At 38.3% G+C, this 25,580-nt stretch overlaps 1 protein-coding gene across 1 annotated transcript; it reads left to right on the forward strand.

The window, feature by feature from the left end:
- Window positions 1–4,716: 4,716 nt before the first annotated feature.
- LOC119729501 lies at window positions 4,717–24,000 on the forward strand. Its single transcript, XM_038202121.1, has 7 exons — window positions 4,717–4,822; window positions 9,948–10,274; window positions 11,014–11,346; window positions 11,789–12,130; window positions 15,073–15,174; window positions 23,282–23,656; window positions 23,816–24,000. Exons 1-7 carry the CDS (start codon window positions 4,717–4,719, stop codon window positions 23,998–24,000), a joined length of 1,770 nt encoding a protein of 589 aa, XP_038058049.1.
- The last annotated feature ends 1,580 nt before the right edge of the window (window positions 24,001–25,580 follow it).

Below are 25,580 nucleotides of genomic sequence, written 5' to 3' on the forward strand. Positions count from 1 at the left end.
CGGAAATCTCCCGTCACTATGATTAAAAACAAAAAAAAATCTGAATAGGGCTTGAAGGATGTAAAGTATTATGATAAAAGCCTTCTTAACGTGATCACAGAACACTGTTTTGCATTATTGTAATTGACGGAGAGTATACCGTCAAGAAATTAATTAGTCTCATGAATTGAACACATCTTTTCTAGTGAAACAGCGCTCATTAGCCTGAACATGAATTATAAAAGATATGTGACATAAATCAGAGAGCCTTGATTCATGATAAAAATCACTACAAGGTAGAACCAGGTTAAGTGACATGAAACAGCTTTGAAACTCCATCATAACTGGTTGTTAAAAATAGGGCTTGACAAGGACTTCGTACTTTTTAGAATGCATGATTCACATTGTAATGTATTTTTAGGAAATACAAGTTAATATTTGCACCTTTTAACTATTTAAAGATTTGTTTGCAAATGAATAGCCAAAAGACACTTTTCTTTTTTATCGCACTATTTTGACGGATTTGTAGACTTTGTAATTACATTTTGAATGACGTTTACACATACAACATAGTAAAATACGTACAAGGATGATGATACTGTAAATTCAAATGAAGTTTATGAAAAAGCTCCACCACCGGGTAATTCCAGTGTCGCGGGAACGTGCCACACACTATTTCTGGTTCATCTAAGCCGAGAAAGTTTCTTTTCGACTTTGGCTTTTAGCAATGGGACCAAATTAATATGTAGAATATTGAATAGTTTTCACTGCAGTCTGTTTCACTCTGTTGCAACAGTAAGGTAGTCATTGATGTATCTACAATTATTTGTTGCACGTGAAATATCATATCCCCTTTTCCCCCTTTGATGGAGGCGTGGGTCAAAGTAGGAAGAGCCTTCTACTTAAACGTTTCACTTCCGCGTTTGTATAAAAATGTATAATGTAAACGCGAAAATATATATTTTGCACTTATACATAAACTTTTTTTTCCACATATCAGCCAGTAAGATGTTTGCGTTATAAACAGGCTACTTTGTAATGAGAATTAATATTTTGAATATTGAATAATTTGTACAGTGCTAATTTGTAATCTTTTGTTTCAAGACATGGATTTATTGACGCATCTGAAAATATGTGTGATCATATTCAGTAGCATAATTCATTCAGTGCAATTTTATATTGTCACTTTCATTTATCGACTTAATCAATTGTGTGTGTGTATTAAATACGTATCAATGGATTTTAATATATACAATATTGAACGATTTACATTGCACTGTATTGTGAAAACGTCAGGTACTGATGTGTCTAAAATCATGAGTATAGGAGCTGCAAACAAGTAGTAGCTATGCCCATTCAACCTGTGCAGTTGTATTCACTACGTTCACATGCAGACTGGCTGTTGACGTATTGGTGACACATGCAAACTAGCAGCATCCAACCTGGTCGGTAATCGTTTTTTGTTGGACCTACAGGCATACGCGTGTTTCATCCATACATGAAAAGAAAATGAGAAATACCTGTCACAATCTCCGTAAAATGCTGCACCCGCTGTTGAATCGTGCGTAGACATCTGCCATTGTACTGATACAGTATTGTGGAACTGTCTGAGAAAATCGGTCATCAGGTAGTCATTCCCTGACGTACAGTACGTACTTCCGTGACCTTGCAGATCACCGCAAATTTCAGTCACAACCAGTGATGTGGCGCAGGCCGCCATTTTCCGTAGTCCAACAGTGCAAACAGACTCGACTTAGTTATTAATAGGCCTAGAATACAAACGTCACGTGATGTTTGGATTGAGATGCAGGGTTCAATGGGTTGAAGGCCTGCGAGTTGCAGCCTTAAAAACAACCGGTTTTTTTGTTGGTGCAGTTTTGAACGGTAATAATTATTGAACAATATTATTTAATTATATCGTATTTTGCACGATTTGATGATTTAACATAATGTGGTGTGTTTCTTTTTATGTCGATTAATGGTCGATTACAGACCTTACATGATATAGTGAACTTTTTTGCATGAAAAATGTAATCATTATCCAGAGCAATTTGGAATACCTTTGTTCCCTGATGATGCTGGGGGAATACAAATCAAAGTTAATAGTAGGAAATATATAACGATCAGTGTCATCTGCATGACCTTTGTTTCATTTCCATGCTTGACGGTTGATGTTAATACATGTAACATAGTAATTTTGAAATACATGTCAGCGGCACTCAGTAGTCTGGTTCCCAGACCAAAATATTCCGACTATTCCTGATTCATCGGGATTAGTCAGAATCTTTTGGCTGGGAACCAGACTATGCACTCGGCTGCACTGCAAATTATGTGGGAAATTCAAATTGAAATTCTTTAAAATGGATCTTAATTTTCCAATTTTAATGGTTGCATTGTTCGTTTTGGAAACATGTGCTTCCTTACATTACTTAGAAGACGAACATCCAATTGGTGCAAGTAGATTTACGAGAACAGGTAAGTACGGGACTGAGATAATCATTCATTTTATATACATGTATACAACAATCGATATAGGCCTAGGCTTGTAACGGTTGGATCTCAATACTATTGCCATGGTTTGTCTTCAAACTGGTTAGCTTGTGTGGCGGTTAGTTGATCAATTTTGTTGTAGGTTGCAGATTAGGCATGCATATCAGGGTATAAATTTGGAAAAAAAAAACATATGCAAGCTTTCAATGTGGATCCCAAAGCTCTTGCCTTCTTGTTCATTATTGAGGATTCGACACAATATTATTCAAACATGATTTCAACGAATTTATAGCGTCAACTAAATAATAGTCGGGATAAAACACCAGCAAGGCTCTGTGCCGTTATCATTAGCAAAATACTCCTCATACCACAAGTATGAGGCGTATTTTGCTAATGATAACGCCACAAAGCAGAATAAAAATTGAAGGTGTGGTTTGCTGGATCAAGAGCAAGAGTGTGAGCGCCCACATACGTTTTATCCAACTTTACACTGCGCATGTGCTACTCCTAGAGTTATTTGCACACGTATTAAGGGCTGCCGATTAGACACCGATGATGTGACTCAAAAAGATATCTTTGCATTTTATTGTTAAATACACCACTTAATTAGGGAGCCGTTGTTATTTTATTACTATTTAGTTTAATCACAGTTTATTTCTCAAAGAAATGTTTAAAGACGTTTTCTGAGAGTGTAGAAACAGTGATTTCATGAAACAACCGGGTTTTTTTTCTCAGATGTCGTTTGTTTATATTAAGGACCAATTTTTGACAAGAATATAGCTTCAAAGGTTTAAATTCATACTTGTAAATAACGGTAGAGGGGATTATAAAGTAGTCAGATTTGTGAACAAGTTTTCGCTAGATTTTTTGATTGATTTTTTTATTGACCGCGTTTGAATATTGTCAAAAAAAATCTAATATTTTTTCGTCGGAATTGATTAGTTTTGTGTAAAATGTCGACATACAATCACTTAAAATAGCAATAAATGCCTAAATCAATTATCATCGTATTCAAAAATACGGCTTCATCAAATCAAACTAACATGTTTGTTGGAGAAAAAAGGCTGGTCGCAATTGGCATAACGGGGTAATCCTATACAATAGCACTACTTAGCTCACAAGTGAGAGTGAGTTAGTAAATAAGAGTTATACATGAGAGAATAGGAGGCTGTCCCCTGGGACTAGTATAACCTGTAGTTGTTTAAGAAATCCTATATTAAATTTCCTTCAGTCATTGTAAACATCAGTAAGCTAAGTAATTGAGAACACCGATATATGTATCAAATTAATATAGTACCTTATGTCTTATTGAAATTTCATTTAATATTGCAGCAGCATTCAACCTCACCCCCGAGTCGGAAATCGTTATTTGTTAGACCTACATGGATATGCGTGTTTCATGCATACACCAAAACAAAATGGGAAATACCTGTCACAATCTCCGTAGAATGCAGCACCCGCTATTGAATCGTGCGAAGACATCCGTACCGTGATGCAGTATTGTGGAACCGTCTGAGAAAATCGGTCATCAGGTAATCATTCCCGGACGCACAGTACGCCCTTCCGCGGTTCAGTCACAACCAGTGATGTGGCGCAGCCTAATAATGGACGCCGTTTCCCGTAGCCAACAATATGCAAACAGACTTCGTTATTGATACAAACGTAAGGTGATAAAGGATTGAGATGTAGGGTTCAAAATAAACAAATCTGTACGATTCATTTGTCAAGCAGCGCAACATAAAAAGAAATTGTTTCAATCGAACTTTGATGTGGATTGCTTGAAGCCGTGACATAAAATGGAGATCCCTTATCGGCAACATACGCGCTCCCGCTAAAAACCAATTACGCCAATTGGCTGCCGCAGAATCCTTGCGCGGCACATAAAAAGAATTGGTTATGTAACGTCCGCAATGGCATTATGCCCGCAAGTTTGCACACGGCACGCAAGCAATGCTTTGCTTATTTTGGCTGCCCCGGGATGAACAGGATCCCAATTTGCATGCGGCTTGCCTTCAATACGTTAATATTCTCGTGCACTGTTCCCCGCAACAACATTGAACTCACGCAATAGCATTCAGATATATATAAAGTATAATACATTTTACCCTTTATGTCGTAAAATGTGTTGATTGGGGGGCCGGCTAGTTTCCTTATGAATGTGGGTTGTTGCGCAACAGGAAAGAAAATATCCAGGCTTAACTACATTTAGAAAATCGATTTAGTGCGATTCCTTGTATTCAGAGCATCATGGCGGACATTCGTCTCGCAGGAATAATTGTGGTGATTTTGGTTTCGCTTAATGTCTCGCTTGCCCAGACAGTATCCACATCGGACCCATTTACCGCCAGTCCAGGTAGGCTTGAATTTTCCGTTCATGGAATTTTTGTAACAGAACTGGTCATCATCGTCTTTCTAGAGTGAATTTAATGTTGCCATCATCCCACTCGTCATGTAAATCTCATAAACATATGGTGCCTCTGCAATCTCGATGTATTGCTTTTTGGAACCTGCAGCTCTGTCTGCACAATATTTTCTCTTAATTGACGTTGGCCAGATATTTCCCCCTTTTTTTCGAGGGGGAGTTACACTTTTCTTTTATTGTGCCTTTCCTTAAAAGTGGTTGATCTTTTGTCTGTACTTCCCATTATGATATAGGAACGGCGATGTTTGTGCACGGTTTTGGCGTGTTATTCGAATGGAAAGAAAAGCTACATGAAATAACTGATATCTCTCACGGTTGATTTTGTAGCAATTGTTTAAGGTTTCAAACTCTTTTCTTTATAACTTCCGGTCTGATCACGTCATCCATTTTTTTCACGCACAGGTCTTTTCTGCATTAAGTTCATCATGTATGTTAGCTTTAAAGCGATTACCGCAAATTTCGCCACATACATCAAGTGATAATGCGTTTTCGACGTTTTTTAAACTGCCGCTAGAGGGCGCTCTAACATTTGATGACGTCACCTGTAATATGTTTGTACAGTACTGCCTAGGCAGTCACTCACATCGTTGAAAGCAAGTTCGCATCTTCTGCCAATTTCAAATAATAAGGCACTTCCTGTTTCGGCCGGAAGGGTCACGTGATTTTGCTCTTAATACCAAAACTGAAGACCCTTCAATATTGTATCGATTGCCATAAAAAAACAAAATCAAATCTGTAGCAGTTGATTTTATATTGATTTTCAAAGATTTAATCTAGAAATCTTTGATTGCTTGTAACACGATACCTGATGACGTCATTTTGACGTCATTACCAGAAAGTTCAAGAACTATTTTAACTGTGCTATATACAGCCAAATCTTGATTATATCTATCACGGTATATTTTCTAGCAATTTTTGAAGGTTTAAAGGTCTTTTTTATTGTAACTTCCGGTCTGATGACGTAATCATTTTTTTTTCGCGCACAGGTGTTGTCTGCATTATGGTCATCATGTACATTAACTTTGAAGCGATTACCGCAAACTTCGCCACAGACATCAAGTGAAAATGCGTTTTTGACGTTTTTTAACCTGCCGCTAGAGGGCGCTCCAACACTTCATGGCGTCACCCATTATTTTTTTTGAAAGGTCAATCCAGGCAGACACTTCAATCGTTAAAAGCAAGTTCATATCTTTTTCCACTTTCAAATTATTAGGCACTTCCGGTTTCGACCGGAAGGAAGGGTCACGTGATTTTACGCTCACAAAATAAAATGAAGATCATGTATTTCCATGTCGATTTCCGCAAATTTCAGGTTCCGGTCTCTCACGGTTGATTTTATATGGAATTTCAAAGATTAAATTTATTACACTTTGAAGTGACGTCACGTGACCCGTGATTATGTCATGATTACGTAATTGCAAAAAAGCACATCTGCGGTAGGTTGTGCATTCATGTATTGACAATTGAAGTTCATATATGTTTTCATTTTGACACACAGTTCTGGAGAAGGAATGTGTATAGAAGAAAAAATAACTAAAGACCCTAGCAAAAACAATAGGTTTTGGGCTAAAGCCCAACACCTAAAAACAAGAATATTGAATTCTTACAATAACAATAGGTGTAATTAGTTATTGAGGCAAACGTCACGTGGTGGTTGGATTGAGATGCAGGGTTCAATAGGTCGGGGCCCTGCGAGTTCCCGCTTTAAAGCCCAACCGCACTCAGCTGCACTGCAGACGATACCATTATTTTTTTAGGTGAGGTACATTCATCATAAGTTCCTAAAACAGTGTTTACTATTATTCTGCAAGCCAAATTTTAGCCTGATTGGTTTTTAATCAACAGAATGACATTAAAGTATCAATTATTTACTTGTATTACTTATTTTTGTTATTTTTTTTACGTGTGTTTTTACTTATGTCCCTTTTTGATATGGGTGGCATTTCCCTCAATAGAAGTTCGTCTACCAATAAAAGGAAAGCACCCTCAATTTCCAACCTCTAAAAAGTGGGACATTCAAATTCAAACCTCTGAAAATGGATCTTAATTTTCCAATTTTAATGGTTGCATTGTTCGTTTTTGACACATGTGCTTCACTACATTACTTAGAAGACGAACACCCAATTGGTGCAGGTAGACTAACGAGAACAGGTAAGTACGGGACCCAGATAATCTTTTTTTATATGTATATATTCATGTATATAACAATCGATAAAGGGCCTAGGCTTGTTACAATTGGATCTGAATGCTATTGCTATTTGTTGTCTACAAGTTAACCTTGTATGGCGGTTAGGTGATCAATTTGGTTGTAGGCTGCGGAATAGGCATAAATATCGGGGTATGGATTTGGAAAAATGTACATATATGCAAACATTCAATGTGGATCACAAAAGCTCTTGCCTTCTTGGATTTGACAGAACGTTATTCAACATAATTTAAATGAAATACAACTGTCCGTTCTTTATATCAAGGTAATAATTGGTACAAAGTTAAACTATCCTGCGTTCATCAAATGTATTTGCTGAGAAATTGTAAAGTGTGTTTTGGTTGCTCAGTGAAAAAGTGGGAAAAAGACAGCTCAAGCTTATTAAAGCTGGTCTCATGGACAAAAAAAAGAGCCATATGAATCAACAATTATTGTTGATTCATCATGACTATTATCTGGATGCAAACAAGAAGTAGCTTTGCCTATTCTACCTGTGCAGTTTTATTAACTAAGTTCACATGCAGACTGGTATCTGTTGATGTATTTTATTAGTGAAAACATGCAAAGTAGCAGAATTCAACCTGCTCGGTAATCGTTATTTGTTAGACCTACAGGTATATGCGTGTTTTATCCATACATCAAAACAAAATGAAAAATACCTGACACAATCGCCGTAGAAGGCAGCACCCATTGTTGGTGTGTAGTTCCATGCAAAGACTTGTAGCCAATATGTGGAACCATCTGAGAAAATCTATCATTAGGTGATTTCCTGGCGTACAGTAGGCCTACGTATTTCAGTGTGGCGCGCTATTATTGGCGCCATTTTCTGAAGCCAACAATGCAAAAAGACTTTGTATGCAAACGTCACGTGATGTTCGGATCGAGGTGCAGGGTTCATGGGTTTAGTGCCTTCGAGTTGCCGCCTTATTGCCTAACCATCATTAATCTATTTTTTAACCGTTATATTGAATAAGGTTATTTTAATAAATAAGGTACGCAATTTGCACGATTTGATGATTTGACATACACATGTAATGTGGTGTGTTTCTTTTATGTCGATTGGTGCGTCAATGGCACTATATGTATCAATAAATTGTTGTTACATGTATATGATTATCCAGATTAGTTCAGAGATGTCTTTTCCCTGATGATGGCGAAGGGAGGGGAAATCAAAATAATTGTAGGAAATATATAACGATCATGACGTGTCCTCTACATGAACTTGTTTTCTTTTCGTGCCTGACGTTTTCAAAGGTCAGTGACCTCTGACACTGACGATACCATTAATTTGTTAGGTAAGGTACATCCATCATAAATTCCTAAAACAGTGTTTACTCTCATTCCAGAAACCATTTTTAGCCCGATTAATTGGTTTCTAACAAACAGAATGACCATTAAAGTTTCACTAATGTTTCAATAATGTTTCAACGTACTTTTTTTTTTTAATATTTTTTTTTCATATCGGCTGCCTTCCTTTCAACAGTAGTTCGGCTACCAATGAAAGAATGAGAGCGCCCTCAATAACCAAAGCGGGAATTTCAACTTCTGAAAATGGATCTTAATTTTCCAATTGTAATGGTTGCACTGTTCGTTTTTGTCGCAAGTCTGTGCTTCACTACATTAATTAGAAGACGAACATTCTAATCGGTGCAAGTAGATTGCCGAGAACAGTCGCGTTTGAATATTGTCTAAAAACCAACATGTTTTTTATTCGTCGGAATTGATTAAATGTTGTGTGTAAAATGTCGTCTGTCGTCATATAAAACACTTAAAAATAGCGCTACATGCTTATATTATTTATCACCGATATTCAAATACTTGCTTCATAAAAATCAAACTCTCACTTTAGGTTTTTAGCCCCAGTTTGCCGGTCAGAACCTGCCCTCTAAGTACATTGAGTACGATTTCAAACATAATAATTCAAGTTTGTTGAGGTCTGGTACTACCTATCGAGCAATCCAAAAAACACTAAAACAATACCGTTTATATAGTGGGCTTTTAAAATTGGTTATTTTTTATCAAAACAAACCATCTAGCGATAACAAACCTATTCTATGTAAAAAAAAAAAAAAAAAAAAAAAAAAAATCGCCACGTCAGGTTTTATGTTCAGTATTTGTTTGCCCTGTGTGATAGCTTCAAATATCTAAAAAAAAATAATAAATAAATAAATAAATCTCAAGCGAAAAAGCGACCCACATGAACGATCGAAAGTCTTTTTGAATCACGTACGTGACCCCAAACAGTGCCAAGTTTGCGATGAAGCACGCATGAGCAGCTGAGTAGAACGACAACAATATACACCAGCATTTTAGATATGTCGGAATGTGCCCGTTGAATACAGCTGGCTATCCCAAAAAGTGCTTGCTGGATGCAGCAATGTAAGCAAACAAGCAAGGGCGCTACAGCAAACGTTTTCTGTAACTACAGAGGGAACTGCTTCTTAAAGTAAATGGCTCATCATAACGTACAGCCTATGCGGTAGTAACATTACGCGTATTAAAAATGTTCCTGATGAGACCTGTATGTTAGAATATTGACTGGTCACACAAAAATAGCATAACGGATCAGTCATAATTATACAGTACCAATGCTCAGCTCATAAGTGAGAGTGAGTCAGTAAATCAGTGTTGTACATAAAGGAATAGTATAGGCTGTCCCCTCGGACTAGCAAAAACTGAAGTTGGAGTTTTAGACTTCCTCTTTCAAACTACCTTGCGTCATTGTCAGCAACAGTAAGCTAAGTAATTGAGAACACCAAAAATTAAGATTAATTTAGATAAATTAAATTTTATTTTTTTAATCAGATTAATTTAGCACCTTACGTATTTAAAAATCTATTTATTTCGCAGCTGGGAATGTCAAATTACCGACTTACCTCTCACCGAACGAGGTCATTCTTCACAGAGGTCAAACTCAGCACATCCGGTGCCCCAGCTACAACAATAACGAACGATTGCGTCACGTGATTTGGTTCAAAGGGGAACAACTACTTACCCGCTATACCGATCGCAAAGTTGACAGTAGTTATGCTTCGAGCGATCGTTATCGGATGTCCCACTCGCATGATTTGATCATAAGTCATGTCGACATGAGGGACCAGGGGGAGTATGTTTGCAGTGTAGTCTCCAGCGCTACTGCGTTAGAGAGGAGGCAAACTATTTCTGTCACTGTCCTGAGTGAGTATATATTTGCATTACATTTTACTGATTGAAGACAATTTGTTGGGATTAGGGCCCTCATAGCTAAATATTTTTTAAGTTATGAAATTTTAAACACAACCACCGTTTTAAAGTTCTGTCCACATATCACAAAAAGGCGTGCGTTCTTTCAGCAAAACGAAAACCATACACCCCTATGTGATTTGTTTTGATTTTCTGAAAGAACACTTCTATTTTTGTGATCCGTGGATAGAACTTTAAAACGGTGGTTGCGTGTAAAATTCCGTAACTTGCAAATTACATGAGTGATTCGAATAATTCTTGTACTGAAAGAGAGCTTACGAAATGGGCTCTCATATCTGAGATTTTGAAAGTGCTACGTACAGAACTTCACTAAAACAATGGTCCCGACACGTGGGTTTCTTGTTTTCTGACTAACCCTGTACTAAGGTTAACCCCGTCTAAAAAAATACCGAAAAAATTGCATTATAATCGGGGCGTTCTTAATGTCAAAAAAGCAAACAATGAGAATATATTAATACAAAATATATGCAAGGAAATGTTACCCAAAAGTCCCCCAGTTTTAAAATTCAGCATATATAACATCAATATAAATTTTCGGAAAGAGTTGAAGAAATCAATGAACTTGCTTTATCATTAGAAAATGGTAATGAAAGCACTAATGTCAAAATCTCCTCTTACACGAAGCTTCTGTTGTGCGTCCATTTTAGAAATGTTCGATTTTATTTTCATTCAGCTGATGTCCCGAGCTTTAAAGAGGCCATGGACCTAACAGCAGGTGAGGTCTACGTACACCGGAACCAGACTCATCACATTCAGTGTCCAAGCTACAGGGAAGAGGAGTCCGTGAGTTTGGTCTTCTGGTTCAAAGGAAGCCAACTTATAGCCCGATACGCCAACCCAGAAGTTGGTACTAACTTTATTTCGAGTCGTCATTACTGGATGTCCAGTTCATACGGGTTGGTCATAAACCAAGTTCAAGCGGCTGATGAAGGAGACTACGTGTGCGGTGTGGTGCCCAGTGCGACAGGGGTGCAAAGAAAAGGATCAGTGCGAGTTACTGTGTCAGGTGAAGCATCTGCATGCATCACTTGCCATTACTATTAACTAATTGCACAATAATTTCTATGGTGCTAATTAACCTCTTTTCCATGCTGTTGGATCCTGGTTTGAGTCCCACCCAATGACTTTTACGAATGTGTGTGTCGGTACCCAATTAATCACTTTTGCTTTCCTAAAATCTTGCTTAGAACTAAAATCTGCACAGTTTTCTCAGTATCTAAAGTCTTTCATTCCGTAAAATTGTCCTTTCACTATTTATGGAAAAAAGAGCATTGTCCTTGATGTCTCTTAGTTCAAACTGAAATCGTTTTGGTTTTATTAGTATCACATGGAGTTTAAGGCAAGAAAAATATTTCACCGTGTACATAATTATGTAAACCCACCCTCTACCCATACAGTTATTGCGAACTTCCTGTTAATACAGACTTGTTCTTTTATATTTCCCACAGGTCCCACATTTCCAATCGTGGACAATGCACAGGTTGTAAACATTCTCGAAAAAGGGCAAGGACACGTGAAGTTGACATGTCCCGTACTGCGCATGCACAAACAGGCTGCCACTGTCTACTGGTCCCTTGGCAGCGGAGACACCATGAGAACCAGCATCATCGGTGTGAAGTTCTCTGGTGGGGGAATCATGGTTGCAGATGATTACCGTGGCGATTACAACATCACCGTTGGTGGCTCGTTGGTTTTAAACACATTAGACATGCCAACCAGTCGTGTCTGGTGTCATGTGTTTCTGCATCACCAAGAAATGTCTTCTGCATATTATGACGTCATTGAGACAGGTAATTCAATGACCAACGTTTGCCTGCTTGTTTTACACGTTTGATTAATAGTAAATTCCTTGCTGGGCTCAATGCTTTGTCTGCATGTAAGGCATAATCGTCAATAAAGTGTAATTCGCCCTTTCCTGTTTGGGCTTTCTCCGTGATCAACTCTTCCATGTTTCTATCAAAAGGCTATCCACCTGAACAAAGTCCTCTACATTTGCACTTGCTAGCCAACTTTATTTTGTATTATTTGTTATGAAACATTCAGATTTGGTCTCACCATTTCAATCTACATTTTATTAATAGTTCCGGGCTCAACAATGGACAGTGCAACCAGTAGGAGCGTTGACCACAGTGATGAACTAATTTCTCAGAAAAATCGGACCGTTCAAGGTGGGATTACAATGAACTATACAGGGTGGTCAAAAAATCCGGAACCTCATACTTCCACTATTCGGAGATTCAAACCAATTATAACAATGCACGGATAATCTCTTTAGAAGAAAAATGAAACCAAGATCGCCAGCTTCTGTCCAGTAGTTTTTGTTCTTGAGCCTATTTTGTGAAGCAAGGTGATTTTTGTCCCGATGAATTACTAAACCGCGCCCGGGTATTTGGCTTATTTTCTAATTGATATAGGGATCGTTATCTAATAATGCCCTCATGAAAGAAGTATCCTTCACAAAATAGGCTCTGCAGCAGAAACTACTTGACCGAATTGAGATATGTTGGTATCATAATTCTCCATCAATTTGTACAGGTGGTTTGAGTATCAAGGTAGTGGAAGTCTGATGTTCCGGTGTTTTATTTTACCACCCTGTATAACATCACTAAAAATGTGTGGCAATAAAGTACCTCTGCTGATAGTTAAATCAAAAAAAGGCATCTCGAAATGTTACAGAAAGCTTGTGGCATCGTCTTTGTTTGCATTGTTCTACAACGTGGACTAGATGTAGACAAATCCGGGTACGTGATTACCAATGGCGAAAGCATTGTATCAGCTTGTGTGTGAATCCAAAACCCCATGTAACCGATTATCTGATTACTGGCTTGCACAGTTATTGAAGTGCTGCGAAAGACTGGTGATGAACAGGCTAGCCAATCCATGGTTTCAGCGAGATAATCCCATTTTAGTTCGGTTTACAAGTAACAGTCTAGTCAATGAGTCAGTCAGTGAGTCAGTGAGATAGGTACAAAGAGGACTCTGTTCTGGCTCCCTGATATCAGCAAACATTTCAACAATCAGAAGTTAGAAACTGACATCTAAATAAAGCCGAAAGAGCGTCTTATAGATCACTGTCTTGCTGAATGTGGATTTAACCTCACAGGAAATATGTTTGTTAGGCAAGTGTCAAGATGATCAGCTTGCCACTTGCCAAAACAACCATTAATGTGAGGTTAAATACACATTCAGCAAGACAGTGAGACACTCTGAACATCTAGTCTTTTTTGTAGTACTTGTAATGGTTTATTAAAAAACATGTCTCGCAGTTAAAAACTAATGTGTACATGTGAACTTCATATGATATTTTTACATTTACTATTCCTTTAACAACTAAAACCAGTTATGCTACAATTAAATGTGTTTATTTATAGACTCACTCATTAAAAAAACATGAACAATAAAAAGTACTTCAAAGTGTATATAAAATAAAGATAATTTTTTTTAACAAAATACGTAACAACAATATTTTGCATTTTTGTCAGGTTGAAATCCTTAACAGTTTAGATACTTGTATTATCTCAGCGAGGTCTCTTAATTTCATTGCAAGTCCTGCAAAGACATGGGGAGTCGCAATTTTAGAATCTTCTTAATATCTTAAGTTTTGCTAGTATTTTGTTGTATATTAAACCGCATGTCCATGTAACCTCCTGTATTTCAACCTCTTGATGATGTGGTTACACTATTGACAGTGTTGTGGTTGAGATCATATGACCATCATCAGACCGACACAAAACCTCCAGTCTCAATTCAAGCCACCAGCGATTCAAATTAATTGCCCCGAAGGAATTTCTTTGTCATTGTGCGTACCCAGTTACTTGAGGCTGGTCTTGCGGCTGTTCTTGGACTCTCTCTACAATTGGTCTCGTATTGGTCTTGTATCTGGTTTTGACTGAAACACCGACTATTGATCGTGTCAAAACAAATGTTCTTTGCATGATTATCCTGAAGGTGTATGAATAGCACACCGCCGCATACCTGAAGCAGCATTTCCATTTTCTTTCGGCAGCAAAACTTCCAGATGGCTCGGCTGTGCAGAGTGTCGTTCCTGTAGTGTGTGCACTCATCACTGCTATCGGCGTTATCATAGGCATTTGCATCTGTGTGAAGAGGAGAAATAGAAACATTTATGAAGCTGTGAGGAGGGAAAATCAAGGTAAACTGTTCCAAAATCATTACATTAACACACAGAGCTGGGAGGGGTTGTTGTAGCTGTGGTGCTTCCAAACTGCCCCCTGCTTCTGTCGTAGCTAATTTGACAAATAGGCCTATTCATAGTGAAACGAGCTGAAAATACCACACTATTTTAATTAAAATCAAAGAATGTACTAATCAGAAGTCAAAGTTACGGGCTTCTTCTAAACCCTACCTTCCCCATTTCAGCTGGTACATCATTGCAACGGGCAGCCAAAGAGTAGCCAAAATGCAAAACGAACATCTCAGCATCTTAAACTCTAAACATTTAAAGCGATATACATGCAGTTCAAAATAGGTAGTCCATGGCTACTTTACTGAAAGAAAAATGAGCCATACGTACACCCCTTTACACTCAAAACCTTAAAATCTTCGACCGTACAATTATTTGTTTTGTTGAAAAAGAATAAGTAGCCAAACCACTTCCCTCCCTTCAAAAACTTTTAAAAGGAGTTTGACCGTTGTAACACAGGATTGCAAGCATATGTTGCAATCAGTGTGACCTATGACCTGTGATATGACCTATGCCCTTTATTTTTAGATGAATCCGAGGCTAATCAGAGTATAATGCCGAGAGAACCGGCCTCAGTTGCAACAAAATGGACAGAGGAGGGAGGTGTTGTTACTGTCACGGTTCTTCAAGGTAAACAATAATATAAAAAATAAGAAAATTATAATCAGTCATTCGTTGTAATAAAGAATACTCAAATAACAGTGTTGCTGTTGAAACCCCTCAGCCGGAGTCAAGCTATCATCCGGAAACCACCTTCAACTCATCACTGTGACCTTGACCTTTGACCTTCTGGCCCCAGACCAAATCCCAACTTACCTGTACCAGCAAGGGCAATAGCCCCCTACTGGGGCATGGAGTGAGAAACCCAAATTACATTTCTAACTCAAGTATCCGGAAACCATTTACCTTTAACTCGCCACGGTGACCTTGACCTTTGACTTTTTGACCCCAAAACTCATTCCATTTTGCATGTACCCAAGGGCAACCCCCTTCTGAAGTTAGAAACCCAAATCACATTTCTAACTCAAGTTATCATCCGGAAACCATTGACATTTAATTCATTACGGTGACCTTGACCTTGGACCTTTTCATCCCAGAATCAATCCAAACTTGCCTACTCCAAAGGGCAACCCCCTGACGAAGTAACAATCCCAAACAACATTTGTAACTCAAGTTATCATCCGGACACTAAGCTGCCCGGACATACGAATGGACGCCGTATAGGCAATGACAATACCCCTCCAGCCTCTCGACTGAGGGTTGAAAAATAGACAGTAATATTGACAAGCAAACTTTTTTCACAATTCATTAACTTCACTTTCAATAGAATGAAACAAGACAAGGCAAGCCTAGTAAAGCTGGTCCCAAAGCGCACAGATTGCTCTTTAATGAATTCAGAATGGCTATCCATTTGAAGTCTTTACATGCATCTGGTCTATACAGTGGGCCGGATGTATCCCACTCGTTCTGGTTTTACGGCACAATCCTATTACAATAGCACTGTCCGGTTAAACACCTGTTTAACTGTAAATATATAAATTGTCCCTTTAGGCCAAAAAAAAAAAGTCTCCGGTTTCTGGTATGCGCGCGCGTCGCCGTAGCCATGCGCGTCGGCAAAAAGAAAACGTTTTTTTTTCAATAAAAGATGATGTCTCAAAACCGCCAAACTCACTGGTTTGACTGCACAATTTTAACGTGTTTTTAGATGGGGTTATGATCGAAAATGAGCTTCATGTGGCCTCTCTGGACTCCCATATATTTGCTCTAAGTTTAGTCGGGAACCATTTGCAGTTATCAGTCGACATTTGAAGCAAAAAAGTCAGGTAAAAAAAAAAAAAAAGCCGCGTCGCCGCACCACTTTTTGGACAAGCTCCATACCAGAAACCGGAGACTTTTTTTTTTGGCCTTATCAGGTATTGGACTATTATGTCCTATCCGCCCCTCCCTCTGTTTCAAGCCTCCATATTTTCTCCCATCAAATATCAGAGAAATGTAACTAAATGACATTCATGTCTGAAACTCAATCCCCAATACAGATGAATCTCATGGTTCCACAGACAATTCTTCAGCTGACAGACGTGAGACTTGTACAGCCGTTCGGGACTTCGCAGCGTTTCTGCTGTCACTGTTCAACATGGTGAAAAATAAATTCTAAATAAAGGCATCATGAAAAGAGACTTAGGTGCTGTGAAATGACACGCATAACAATTATAAATCATCGTAGCATATAGAGCGCCCTCACCGATGACATGCTTTGTCCCACTGTATATATGCTTGTTTGACACTTTGCACTTTCATTGTCGGTAAATTGAAGTCACAAAACAAGGGGCTGACTGACACCAATCAACACTTAATGCACTAAATAAATTTTTCATTTTAGTTCTAGAGGTTAATCTCAACCGAAACTCTGTGCATGTAGCCATGTACACCTGTTTCCGAAATACATATGCAATTTGTAAATAATTTCTAACTGCTTCATGAAAGATGAGCCTTTTAAATTATGTAAATTGTTGATTTTTATTGTCATTCTGCAATATATTTTACATATACATGTTGTAAGAAAAGGCGCTGTAACAATGCGTATACTAAAGTTTAATAGTGTGTAGAAAGCGAATTACATTCCATTTTTGTCTTTGTAAACAATTAACCTTTTTGAAACATGCAGTTAAAACGCCTGCAGATTTCACTCGTTGTAATGTGGTTGAATGATTCAGGTGGAACCATCTTGCCAATGGTGTCGATGAAGTTAACCGCTTGAGCAGAAAAATCAGTTTCCCCGATGCACGTGAGACATGTGCAAGTTGCGTGTCTTGCATTTCTTCAGCCTAGTCAGAGATATGGAGCTGCTGCATCGTACAAATGCATATTACAACCAAAATACTATTTTTTTCAGTAAGTAAATTTGACTGTCCTGTCTATTGCATTGTATATATTCTTCCATCTTGAAGAGTGATATTGATATCGATGTGTGAAGTCGTAAGTTAATTGTGAATCGCTAGCACGTGAATGATTCTATCGTGAATAATAAAATAATAGTCGTGACTTTTGGGAGCTTTTTACACCGACATTTTTGTTATAGTTCCACTGAAGACAATAGGAAGAAAGTTTATTATGTTAAGATATTTTCATGGCAAGTTGCTGCAAAATTATTTAAGATGTATGTTTTTAAATTGGTGTATATACCTACAATCTATTCCAGCTTTCTATTCTTTTGAGTACAGCTTTGTTGAAAGTAGTTTAGGTGATCAAGTTCAACATATTAAGATCATTCAAAACCATTGCTTTTATTTATGTAAATTGAGTTTATTGCTCACTAAATTTAGCGTGAAGTTCGGAGTTAACTCTCCATTGCACTACTTTAAAGTGATGAATAAATTAGTGCATGCCACATTCGAGCAAGTCACAATTTTAATTTGTTCTGTGTTTTCATTTTGCCAGTCCCAGCAGTTTCCAACAATTCGCTGCACAGTGTTTCCTTCAAATTGTAAACACATAAAAGCTAAGGCAAACACTTCTTTTGACTCCCAATTTCAGTCTAGAATTATAACCGCATTTAGCCATTCTACAAGAAATTTAAAAAGTCACCAATTATGCTTGAGCTTTGAAATATCCCCAAAGAACGAGTTGACATACGCGCTGACTTGGCTGTACTTTCTTCAACCCTCATGAGAAAGCGCATGCGCGCTAACTCTACTTTGTTTTCCATATTTCTTTCTTTTACTGTTCGCATTATTCCAAGCACAATACATGCAGTTAAATATTACGTTTGTACACCTCATGTAAGCAGAGCGTGTGGGCCTGGTGGTAGGTACTCTGACGCTCATGCCGGAGGTTGTGGGTTCGATTCCCACCCGGGTCGATATACCAGCAGAGCAGTTTACTTCTGGACTCGAACCGTGATTTACCTCCTGGCCACCGGCACTTCTGCAGCAGGACTTCTAATTGTAAACATATGAAGCTTGTTTGTACTTGTAGAGTGAAAGAAAAAATACAACTCTAGCCGGGTTTTCAGCCCGCTACCTCTAGACTCAGAGCAGAAAGATCTACCAAGAGGCCACCACCATTTTCGAGGGGGGCAAACGATTCACATATCTGTGGCATCGTTTTCTAACCGGGGAAAAATAAGATGTGCTGGGTTGGAATCGAACCTACGATCTCCGACTTGTGAAATATCAATCTTCGATGACACTGACGTCTTCACTGGGAATTCCTCTCAAATCTCAAATAGATAGAGAGTCGTTTTCTACTCAAAAGTACATTTTGTACTCCCATTTATATTTTATACTCGACAATAAAAAAGCTCACTCTTTGAACGGGGCTAAATCAACTGATATTCGAGTTTTCGGCCCTCAGATTTGGCATGATACCGCCGGCTACTTTTAAAATGGCGCCCTCTAATATCTAATCTCCTTCTTGGAGATTGGACACAATTTGGGCTGGTACTGGGCCGAAGTGAAACCCTGAATTTGTGAACGAGATTTTTTTTGGGGGGGGGTGGTTCGATGCTTCAAGATTTGAAAATCCTTATATGTCTATCACCGTTAATAACAAACTGGTACTTTACGGAGAACTTCATCTAAATAATTATCTGCGCCTCCAGTCAAGTCCGGCAATTTAAATTTTACCATTAGGCCTAGATAAATGATCTTGTTTTCTTATTCCTTCTTTCCACAACAGACTACAGGATGAGTCAAAAAGAGACTTGGATTAATGTTTTCCCCTTAAAATAGCAATTGTATTTGACCAACCATTAAAGCACGTATTAGACGAGCATGTTCTTCCACTCATGTGAAAAAAAAAGAAATACTGAAATTGATCCATGGTATATCAAAAGTTAGCCATGTTTTAATAACCGAACCCATTATCTTTACAGCTGCCTCTGGAATGCTTTTAAGCTGAGTGTGAACCAGAGATTACACACAGACATTCAGATACATTATTTTATTTTGATAATTTGAGTCAAGGCTGCAACATTACTTTTCTCTCTTTTCTGAATTTGGTAAACAAATCAATTTTTTCTGAAATGATGACATTGAGTTTCGTCTGTTTTCCTTTGCACGTTTCCGTTCAAACATGTGATAGAAAAAAAAACAATGTTCGTTATAATTAACAGGTAATCATCAATGCGTATCGGTAAATGATCAGCGGTGGACAGCAAAACGCTGTGGTATTTCTATTAAATTGAGATAACTTTTGATTAAAGCATGGAATTTACTGGACATTTTCACGTTGATGAGAACCTGCGTTTTATTGCTGTTATTGTTGTTTATAAGTAAGCCATATATTTTAAAAATATATATAAGCCATATATTTTTGTTTATCCTACTCGTTCACGTTCTCTTAGGTTTGTTTACTTCTGTGCTTGGTTATGTTGAATTGAGGTGAGCAATAATCGACATTTCAATCCATAATAAAGTGCAATTGCCTGTCATGCCTTATACAGTGTATACCGAAACAAGGATCACATGTCATGCTGTTTCACTTTCTATATTTACATATAGTGTGTTCTTTTAAATTGTCTCTTTCTTATCCAGCCCTGACCAGTTGGCACAAGTCAGATTTCACCCGACCCCTTTAATTGTCTCCTGTGCAGTCATGCATGAAAACTAATCAAGTGAAAATGTCACCAAAAGAAGCAGGAAGAGTTACTCTAAAATTACATATGAACATATCTTATCTGAATTGCTACAGAATAAAACTATGGCCAATTCTAAAAGTGTATATTTTGTGACTCGCACTGTATACTATCTTTGGCCGTTTATTGCATGTACAGTAGTTGTAATAAATAATGTAAATATAGAAAGTGAAACAGCATGACATGTGATCTTTTTTTCGGTATATCTGAAAACAATCAACCAATCAATCAATCCAGGTGAATACATATGATTATAACTTTGTGCAAACTACCACACCACACTAACACACGATGGCACTAGGGAAGCGATCTTCTTGCGGATACCTGTTTTTAATTGTCTCCATCTTCAACAAATGTTGCTCAGGTAAGTAGGTTGCCAGTAAGTTACTTGTCATTTGTGTTATCTTTGGGGGAAAAACCTAGAGATTCGTGTTTGTTGAGTTATAAATACTAGGTGATCGGACCGAAAACTATTTCGTATGACACTGCCCAGTTGTGAATATTTTGTTATGTTACAACAGAAAAACAAAACTATTCTGAAATTCAGCCATTCCAGTGAAACCATTAGTTTTCATGTTAACAAAGGCATCTTTGTATTATGATCAATTTCAATAAACTTTTATGAGCACGTATACGTTATTTCTGGTTTCATGACGTCATCAGTAAAAATGTACAAACTGAATGCTGATTAAGTCAGAGAGGATATATACTCACCATGAAGTGACGAGAACTTCTGAAGCTGAAGATGAATATTGTACCCGATATCATTATTTGTGCTACGAACATGGGGGAAAAATCATTCTAAATTCTCCCAACGATAACTTCAGGTACGACGACGTCATGATTCTGAAACCTTGCAAAGTCATTTGTGGTTGTATAAAGAATATCTAGGGGCAATGTGGTAAAATTGTGATGAATGTTTTTTAAATTAAAAATGTTCTACTGTCTTTGAAGATCTGCTAGAGGGCGTCCTTTTTTTTAACATTCCTCACCAAGGACTTCCATAATTTGTGTATCTGTTGTAAATAGCTTTCATTTTCAAGTTATATTCAATTTTCACTGCACTTCCGGTAACATCGGAAGTAAAGGTCAAACGGCGTTGTGCCTGAGAATCCAAAATATTGCCCGAGGCAATGTCAAACCGATCACCAACAATGAAAACGGCACTCCAATCATTTAAAAGTAAACATCCAAAGTAATTAGTCCACTATTGAACTTACACAGCTTGTGATTTGATACCTGATGGCGTCATGATGACGTCACAAAAGTTATAACATCTTCAGACTTAGGTCCTAGTTCATACAAGGTTTTATGATCACCACCTCAACCGTTTGGAAGAAATCTTGGTTTGTTTTGATTAGAGGCTCATTTCTATATTTTGAATTCACCTAACTTTAATATCCCGGTAGCCCCGGAAGGAAAGGTCAGACGACTTTGACTTACATTTTCATTAAGGTATGGTCGTTCAGGTCGCAGAGTATGTGCGTGATAGTTCATTTTGTTCATGAGTTATAAAGGACAAAACCGTAATACTTTTTTTTAAATCGCTTGTCATTTCATACCTGATGACGTCATCATGACGTCAGAGTAATATACACACCTTGGGATCAGTTGTGGGGAATTATTATCAGGATATTTTCGTAAATGTTTTTATTTTATTTTGTAGTCGGTTTCATGGGCGTGGTCACTCTTTGGCCTTTATGAGGCAAATGTGCACAAAGTAAACAGTGTATTACAGTGAAATCTCGATAATTCAAACCGCAAAGGAATAGGTTCAAAACTTAGAGTTTTGAGTTAAGCAGGGTTGTATATCATTGTTATACTACTGAAGGGAATGGATTCTTTGTTGGACTTAACAGTTGTTTTGAGTTATCAGAGTTTGACTTATCGAGATTTCACTGTACATCATAAAATATTCTGCTTCAGTTTGTCATTGCTTCCCGAAATGGAATAATACAATATCCCAATGTCATTTTCTCCAGTTTCTTCGCAGGAGGTAGTATTGTCCAGAATAAGTCGGTATGAAATAGAAGGGCAAGGGACGGAGTTTAAATGTTCAGTCGGAAGAGAATATTACAATCGAGACTATTTCTCACACTCAGTCTGGCTCCTTAACGGGTATCCATTGTTCGAGCACCCCGACGAATTTCCAGCAACGCTTGAAAGTAGCAAAATGATAACGCTGCACAGAAACCAGACTGGATCCACGTTGATGTGTCTGCTGCATCCGATTGAGAAAAACTCGACCTTGACACTCCACGTAATGTGTAAGTTGTCCTCTCATTTAAATATAGCTAAATATATACCTTATTCTTTAATTTGAACGTGATCCACAGCGTTCGATTACTTCCCCCGCGCTTATACTCGTACAACCGCAACTGCTTTCGATGTAACCCTCACGTGACTTATCGCGCTTACTAGAGTCTGGCTCAATGGTTCAATCCAGAAAAAAGGCCAAAAATACGTCCGCCGAGCTCATGAATAAAAATTATGCACTCAAATTATTCTATATTTTAGAGAATTCAGAGAGCCATGGAATTGGGGAATTGAAGACATATATAGCACTGTACTAGGCTCTGGCCTGGACTTGGGGCTTCCGATTCTGAGCATTTTGGATGTGATTGGGTCCAAAAGTGGCGCTATTTAGCCATGTTGTGCAGGAGACCTTTTTTTTTAAATGGCTACTTTTCCAGTTTGGGGAACATCATTCGTTTTAGGGGTGGTCTTTTGGGGGTGAGAATTTCTCAAAAATTCATTGGTCAACCCAACAAAAATTGAATGGAAAATGAAAGACGACATGTTTGTCATTAGTTTCTGTGTAGCCTGAACAGCTGTGAGAGTTCCGAGTATTGCTAAAATACTCGGAATCGCCCCAAAGTCACGGAATAACCCCAAAGTAACCGACTCCAAAGTAACCGGCTCGCCGAGTCTACTTTGAGTTTCTGCAACCCTGTGAAAAAAAAGTAGACTGAATCCAGGTCCCTACATTTTCGATTCTGGTTAAGGGCGGGAACCAGCCTGCCTTGCGAAAACTGAACTACTGAACTTGGGTTGAAAGTCGAAAAAAAAGCTTGGTCGTAAATTACGGTGGTTTTATTCTAGATCCACCAAGCGCCGTGACCCTGCATGTCAACACCACACATTCATGTGAGAGCGACACGGAGTGCAGCGCTGATGTCACAATCGGAAGTCGCTATCGATTCGCCTGCAACGCGTCAGGTTCGAATCCAGCCAGTAACATCACCTGGCTGATCAATACCAAGGCCCGTTCGGGAATGGGACAGACAGAGATCCCTCCAGATTGGAGTCAGTCACGCCAAGATGAGAGCAACGAGGACTGGGAAACCTCGAGTCGGATCGATCTGCAGATACTTCCAGAGCATCACCAGGGAAGCATCACATGCAGGGCGATGTTTCCCGACGGAGGAACAGTGTTCAGAGAGATGACCGTGAAACTGATTGCCGACGACAAACATGGTATGTTGAAGAGACCATCTTTGTTAAGTCGAGCTGGGCACAAACGTCTAAGTTGAGGAAACCTAATATCAATTGCTTGCTGGTGGTGCCGCCTCCTTCCATATTGCAAAGCTCCTAATGCTGATGGTCATATTATGTCTTATGTCTTATTTCTCACAGAGGTATTGCTGCTCGCCATCCTTATACCGACTGCGGTGGCTGTGTTCATAGTCGGCGTCATTGCAACTGTTTGCAAATTGCGGTCAAACATCAAGCGTGAAAGAGCAAGAAGCTATAGAGGTAAAGAGGCTGCCATCGAGAATTATTCTGGCAAAAAGCTACCGACTATTTCAGTTGTTTTGTAATTCACAAAGAGGGAAGCAAATTTTGTGATCAACAAAATAATATTTGCCCTTTCGAGCCGAGAGACTCAATTTAGGACTTTTTACTCTCACTCGGTATCTCGGCCAGTCAGTCATTCAGACAGTCAGAGCACAACAGACCCCTTGAATCCGAAGACACATCTAAGAGCAAGTGTTTGTTCCTCTGAGACACATTGTACTTTAAATAACTGAATTTAAATAAGGCACATCGAGCAAGGGGTCTAACACATGGCCGTCTCAAAGTTTTTATGTTAGAGACAGACAGTTGGAGACAGTATTCAACTTGCATGTGAACCTTTTGGATGTCATCTGCTAGGGAAGGCATCATCTTAATACCCATATATCATAAGCTATATTAACAAATCTTACAAACAAATCTTACGTCTGAAAACAAACAAGACGGAATGCTTACTCTCTTAAAGAGACTGTTTGCATGGGTCGACACTTTTTACTGTCATTGTCGATGAATTCAAATAAAACAAAGGGCCCACCCACAAATAATCACTTTAAAACACTGCACTGTAAATAAATCTACTCTTTTACTCTGTCCTACTAGTGGTAATTCTCAACCAAAACTCGGTCCATGCACAACTGTTCCCCAAATATATCTGTGATTTGTAAATAATTTCTAACTGCTTCGAGAAATTTAAACCTTTAAAAACTGTTTGATAATAGTTGATGTTTAATTATTGCTATTCTTTTACAATATTGGTTTTTTTTGGGGTACATGTACATTACAATTTATCTTCAAGCAAACTTGAATCCTCGATCCTGATAGTTCGATCCATGGAAACAAACCAAGGGCTAAAAACCACATATCCCACATCATAGCAGAAAAAAATGTTTTGTAATATCGTGCCAATAAGTCACACAGATAAATGGTTAAAACATACTTTGCAAGAAATGAATTAAAGCCAGAGTCCATCATTTGCAGCCATCCGAAAAGTAGCTGGCGTAATTATTGTTGAAAAACATACTTGGTTGAAAGACAGTAAGGGAACTAAACTCCTTGTGGAATTATTTTTCCTGGCAAGCTGTCATTTTGAAGTAATCAACGAAAGAAAGCCTATCCAACTGTGCGTCTTAAGACGCACCGTCGGAAAATTTAAATTAGTAGTTCGTTTTGTTATTCGGCGAAGCGCGCGCAAGCATTGGTACGACGCACACGCGCGCGCGTGCGGTTTGCTATAATTCGTCGGATCAGTGCGCGACATCGCGTATAGCTGCAACCGGCTCAGTGAGAACGCGTCTCGGACGCTGAATTCAGGCTCAATTCAAAACATGATTCAGCAACTTTTGATTTGAAATTGAGATCCTAGAATGCTGTTTTTCTCGGAATATACAGCTGAAGCTGAGCTAAAGCTTCATCAGGTTAGTTGTTAAGTATCCTTCATTAGATTTGGAACACTTTTGTTGCTTCAAACGAACAAAATGCACAAATTACAAATGATGGACTATATCTTTAAAACACTGTGGTGTAACCTTTCATAGCTGCATGCATTCCTGTAGGAATCGTGACATGAGACTGAGTGGTTGCAGTTCTCAGTCGCGAGTGCGACGCA

This window comes from Patiria miniata, unplaced genomic scaffold, assembly GCF_015706575.1.
Source record: "Patiria miniata isolate m_02_andy unplaced genomic scaffold, ASM1570657v1 HiC_scaffold_1, whole genome shotgun sequence".
NCBI classification, from domain to species: domain Eukaryota; kingdom Metazoa; phylum Echinodermata; class Asteroidea; order Valvatida; family Asterinidae; genus Patiria; species Patiria miniata.

Excerpts from the sequence above, each read along its gene's own strand:
- LOC119729501 (XM_038202121.1), top strand. The coding sequence starts at position 4,717 with ATGGCGGACATTCGTCTCGCAGGAATAATTGTGGTGATTTTGGTTTCG. Across the intron at positions 4,823-9,947 it reads CCCATTTACCGCCAGTCCAG|CTGGGAATGTCAAATTACCG; the intron begins GTAGGCTTGAAT and ends TTTATTTCGCAG. Across the intron at positions 10,275-11,013 it reads TATTTCTGTCACTGTCCTGA|CTGATGTCCCGAGCTTTAAA; the intron begins GTGAGTATATAT and ends ATTTTCATTCAG.